General features: G+C 38.5%; 1 protein-coding gene across 8 annotated transcripts in view; it reads right to left on the bottom strand.

Moving 5' to 3' along the window:
• Positions 1-436: 436 nt before the first annotated feature.
• slc4a4a (solute carrier family 4 member 4a) overlaps positions 437-5,937 on the bottom strand; it is a 63,580-nt gene continuing 58,079 nt past the window's right edge. For all 8 annotated transcript variants that reach the window (XM_042220119.1, XM_014333475.2, XM_014333476.2 and 5 more), the window contains one exon: positions 437-3,319. In XM_042220119.1, coding sequence (XP_042076053.1) covers positions 3,211-3,319 — 109 coding nt within the window. In that variant the 3' untranslated portion in view covers positions 437-3,210. The remainder of the gene's footprint in view (positions 3,320-5,937) is intronic.

Genomic DNA, 5,937 nt, shown 5'->3' with positions numbered 1-5,937 from the left:
CTTCTTGGTGCATTGCATTATGGGGGATATAGTCCATGAGCACTTGTAATTCAAGTAAATGTACATGTCTAATGTCTGATGAATGTCCTTGAACTTTTTATGTGTCTTAAAGAGATTAAAAGAGATTTTTTAACTAATGTTCAAAAGGCAAAAATGCAAAATCATTAACTGTCAGCAACCATTCACCTCAGACTTTTTTTATCCAGAGTAAAAGTGGTTTCTGATGATTGTTCTGAAGGAAGGTTTAAAGAGCAGTGACTCAGTTATTCAGGTTTCACTTGTTTGTTAAATCACAAAATAGTGACTTAAATTTACTTTAACATAAATAATCCTCAAATAGTTTCAGTTCATAAATGTGACATTAAATGTAATTATGCTGGCTTTTCAATATGGAACACTTTAATTATCCCCAACATCAGACTGACGAGCACTCGAGTGCTGTTTGATAATTCTCTTTATTTCCAATATACATTTCATTTGAAAAATATAAATTCTAAAATAAACAATTTCACCTATTCTAAAGTCACAAAATGTTAATAATAATAAAAAAAAATTGCATCAGTATTCCGAACACTAGGATTAACAGAAGATTTTCACGTCGTGTTGTAGGTTTTTGTCCGACACACTTACACAGAATCACACTTTAAACTAACCACTCCCCACAGAAGATGTCCCGGGCGCTGACTCACATTCGTTTCCACTCGCCGCTGCTGACAGCCGTAAATACTGAGGTGGAATATTAAGTATGTCATGACTCTTATCTACGTCTTTGAAATCTCTACCGTGGCGATCCGTACAGAGGCCCGGAGGTTTCAAATTAAAATGAAAAAAGTGAGAAAGTGCTTCAGTGCACCCATTAGAGATTCAGTGGGGAGATGGTGTCGATCGCTGTACTGGAGTTAAAAGATAACCGTGGGTTATTTTTAACCTTTTAATGTGGGTCATGCCAACTTTGAGCTCCATCTTCACCACAGAGACAAAACAAAAACAGAAAACAGCATGTAAAAGCTTTTTGTGTCTATTGTTTGGATCAAACTGCAAGAGTGTGTCGTTCAACATTTAAAGCGGCTCTTTTGTGCTGTTGTTGTTTTTCTTTGCTTATGAGAGTCATCCAGTTACTTTCTTCAGACGTGGAGAACTGAGGCTAAAACTACTTGTTTCAAACAGTAATGACTACTGTAAGATAAATATGCATTATTTATCTTACCATGCAAAGGTAATCTGTAATCTCCAGGAATAAGTATGTTAAAGATGCACAGGGTCTACATCCACCTGTATGTCCTGCTATCTGATGGAGTTATTATTATAATTTCCCACCAGTTATTTTGATGGGAAATTATATAACAAAGCTGCTAAAGTAAAATGCATGTCAGGTGAAAGTGGGTGTACAGCAGCTCTTTTTACTTAATTACCTGTACGAGGAGCAGAGCACTTTGCTTTCAGTTGTTTCAGTGAGATACTTACTGCAGTTTGGGGGAAATTGTAAAATGTTTTTGCACTGAAGAAAAGAACATTTTTCTTTGTATATACCAAGAAACCTACAGCTGATGCATAATGGGTCAGCTGCAATTTTGTTTTTCCAAACAACCTTTGGAGCTTGTATTTCTCTAAATACAACTTCTGTTTCCTGCCTGATTACTACAGCAGAAGGGAAGAGTTCAAAGTTAGCGCGACCCACACAGCAGCCACATTCATGTAATATAAGTTCACATAAACCTGAATTATCCTTTATAACTGGCCAAAAACAGACGAGCAGTCAGAGAGATGCACGTGGTCATTCTGTGGGAAACCGTCTGAAGTTAAAACATTGGAGCAAATATGGAGTTTGTGCATCTTCTGCCTCACTGACATGATGTTTTAACAACTGTTTAAAGGATGTGTGTGGGTTAAACATAACACTCACATGCCCTGTGCGCACTCTACAAGCTCAGCAAGTTTATTATGGGGGCCAAAATTAAAATGCTTTGCCTGGTGATGAGAAATTTGAGTTAAAGTGAAGAAAACTGAGTCAAACACTGACCAGCAATCAGAGACTCAAAGACATGTTTAACAGCTGACGTGCGCACGGGTCTTTGTGTGGATTTGAAGAAGATAGGATTGCATAACACCGACCAATAAGTCTCTGAATGTAAGCACAGATGGCATGTGACCGTTGTATTACAGCCCAAACACATCCTTATGAAAAACGTCTTCACATCATCAGATAATTCCAAAAACAGCTGAGAAAAACAAAGAAAACCTGCCGTGAACCGAACTGAGCTGGCGTGGATTTGATTCCCGTCTCCTCTTTTTCACATTGTTACTTTAAGAATCAATCTCTTATAAGCCACTTAGGTAAAGTACTTTGTGCAGCAAAAGTAATTATTATGATATGCATTTCTAGTTAGAGTTTAAGTTTGGCGGAGGAAAATCGGATGATTATGTCGCTGGATTGTTTTCTACTCGAACAGAAAAAAAATAATTAATGTTACACACACACAATAAAATCTTTTTTTTTAAAGCAAAACAAAAGAAGAAAATGATTTAAATTAAACGAGTAACAAAAGCAAAAGAGTCAAAGATTCAGAAAACTAGAAACTGAAGCAAGTAAAACTGCATCACAAAGTGAGAATAAAAATATTTTCCTCATCTGCACATACAAATGTGCTTTGTTAATCTGCTATTAATTTACTTAAATATCTACTGTATTTCCTTCACAAGCTATGATCATAGAGTGAATCTGTGTGAATCATTTCTACAAGAGGACAGAGAGAAAATATCAAAACCCCATCAAAAATCAACACATTGCAATCATTCATGATAAGCACTGAATCTAAAACAAGAGGTAGAGCTATAAAAACATGATTTTCCTGCTACAGGAAAATGTTATTAGAATAATTCGGTTTATATAAAAACTCAGACAGATGATATTTGTATATGTTTATATAAAAAGAGCAGGTCCATGCGTGGTCAGAGTGAGCTGCAGCCTCGGTCGGTGATGCGTAGGAGGAGTTGCATAGAAGAATATTCAGGGGTTACTTTTGTAAGCAAAGACTAGCTGTGGAGCTGTGAGAGAAACGTGGTGAGGAAAGACCATAGAGCGTGCAGCGTAATGCTTTTCTAAAGCGTGCCGCTCTTCACAACAAAGTCTTGAAGTCATGAAGGAGATCGGAGTTAAAAGAATCACCGAAGGTCAGTAAAAAGCAAGTTGTGCTGCAGGTTGGTGGAGATCTACAGAGATGTTTCGGATCCTCTGCTCTTCCAGTAGAAAGTGTTATCATCGTCTGGGTCCATGTCTATTCTAATCTGAGGCACAGACTTCAGCGGACTCATCTCAGGACTGAAACACAAAAATAAAACATTTTAAGTACATGTGTGCAGACGTAGTGCGTCGACTATATCATCTAGGTGTTCGGGGTCGATTAGATGAAGCTTCAGCAGACTCGCCTGCTGCATCACTTTTCACTTCAGTTTTTAGGGTGTCTTTAAATTCAGCTCTTTCTTTTCTTTGAAACAACACAGCATCCTTCTGTTCCTAACACATCATCCTGTCCTTATCAGTATTCAGTAGATATCCAGGAGGATTTCAAAGTTTTCCTGTAATTTTTTGGGAGCAGAGTAAATATGACGAAGATCTGATAGATGCCCACCAAAAAAAATCACGCTCACATCTCAAAGGTTGTACCCGGTGATTATTTGGCATTGTTGCTTATCTTGGTTACTAGTTTATGTTTAGCTGACTTAACATTTCACCTCTAGGTCACTTTATTGTGGTATTTCACTAATACCTCAGTATAGATCTGATGTTTCCTGAGGTCGTCTGAGCTCAAAACAATTTGCCTTCAGTCTTAGTGAGACAGGATTACTTTAACAGCAGGGTCAGCGTAACGTCATTACTACAATAGATACCCAGGACCGATGCCAGTGATAATAATGAGCATGTAACTATTAAAATGCCTAAAATGTTTTAAAGTAAAATGACATCAAAAAGCACCCAGCTAATTAACCCTGAAAGAAAACAACATGTGACTGAAGAGCACTGCGGCTGCGGACCAATTATGTCACTGGTTGTGGTTTGTTGACATCGCAGATGTCCTGTAATCGCAGCTGCTTTTCACACATTGTGGTAACAGTGCTGATGGAAGAGGATTAGTGGGACGACTGTGGGGCAGATGGGGTGATGGGAAGGCAGCTTGACCCTGCATGTGCTCACAATGCGCAGATCCTGGTCATTGTGAGAAGTTGCGGACATGATGGAAAAACATAATCTCTTTTAAGCAGCATAATCTTTGCTATAAATATTTGCACACAAACAGTTCCTGTCATGCCTTTTTAAGACCGATTGTCTCCGTAAAGCTCATATCAGTGGAACACAGTGTGCATTTATCATGCAGTATAGACTTACAACATCCACACAGCAGATTGATCTGTGTTCCTAAATACACAAAAACACTACAAAATGGCCTAAGATGCAGCTTAAGATACTAATCTCTTACAAGTCACAGGCAAATTTAAGACGAACCAGTTTAGCTCTTTCTTTTTTTTAAAATCCCACTAACCTCACAAATCCAAGCACCAGTGGAGCAACACGCAGGTTTTATAGGACTACACTACGTGCACACAGCTGTTATTCAGCTGGTTGCTTTTGATAATCCTGCAGGTTATGTTCCTGCAGCCGTTCAATGAAGTTCAACATAGTCAGACTTTGTTAGCATTAGCTGGCTCGATAAAACCTTAAATCCCAGTCAGAGATGATGGATGTCACAAAGGTGGTTATCAACTTTGTCTGCATGAGAGAAACTGTCGTGAACTGGCTGTGAAAGGACGCAAATGCAGATAACATATAACACAGCGTTATTAAGTAAATGGAAATACAAAACAACAGTGGGAAATGATAAGAACTAAACACATGTGGAGGCAAACAGAATAACACACAACCATGAGGGAGAACGCGACACTGGACAGAGGGAAACACGGGGCTTAAATACACAATAGGATGATGAGGGAACAGGAAACACATGGGAACACAGCGGAGACAAATTAGACACGAGGAAGCAAAACTAAACACACTGAACATGGAACGCAAGACTTTCACAATAAAACAGGAAACGAACACAAGACTGACACTGGAGTGGAGAAAAGGCAGATGAGAGGGAGCGAGGGAACACGAGGAAACACGAGGGGAACATGGATAAACATGATAGACAGGGGAACATGCAACGAAACATAAGGAGCGAAACAAGACACAAGGACTCACAAACGGATATAAACAGAGACACAGAGGAGCTAAACAGGGAATATAGGAAACTCAAAACAGCATAACTAGGACTACTAATGAACCAGAACATAAACCATACTACAAAATATTAACTAACTCAAAATGCTGGGTTAAAAGGACCCAGAACCACGACACAGACGTTGCAGACATTTTGTAAATGTTTCGATTTGATCGTAACAAGCACGAGTGAAAAAGTAACTCAGGCTCATATATTTTACCACTCGTTGTGGTGGTGCTGCACATTACAGCTCTCAATCTTTAACTTGTTTAAACATCTGATGTTATTCAGTGTGTTCATGTCAGACGCTTTCCCATAAAGATGGGAAAATTAGTGAAACACACTTTGTTGTTTTATATACTTTTTGAATTGCTACGGCACAGAAACTAAATCACACAAACGGGAAAGTGTGGAAAACTTACATATGACTTTAACTAAAACTCATACAAACAGATGAGTCTCCATGAGACTGAAAATATGGGCTAATTTTGCTTCCAAGTACACCCGTCGGGTCTGAATGCTATAGTTTGGGGCCATAATTATTATGTAGCTTTAATCCTATGCATATTTGCTGAAAATAATAAAGTATTATCTGTGATAATGCAGATTCTGGAGGCATCATTGGCCATTAGAAAGCACTTTGGGTGCAAGTTGCAGCCGAGCATGGAAGATTTCAGTTTGC

The sequence above is a fragment of the Haplochromis burtoni genome, unplaced genomic scaffold (genome assembly GCF_018398535.1).
Source record: "Haplochromis burtoni strain Fernald_Lab_line unplaced genomic scaffold, NCSU_Asbu1 Contig_43, whole genome shotgun sequence".
Classification (NCBI taxonomy): Eukaryota; Metazoa; Chordata; class Actinopteri; order Cichliformes; family Cichlidae; genus Haplochromis; species Haplochromis burtoni.
This window is presented reverse-complemented; position numbering and strand designations above follow the sequence as displayed.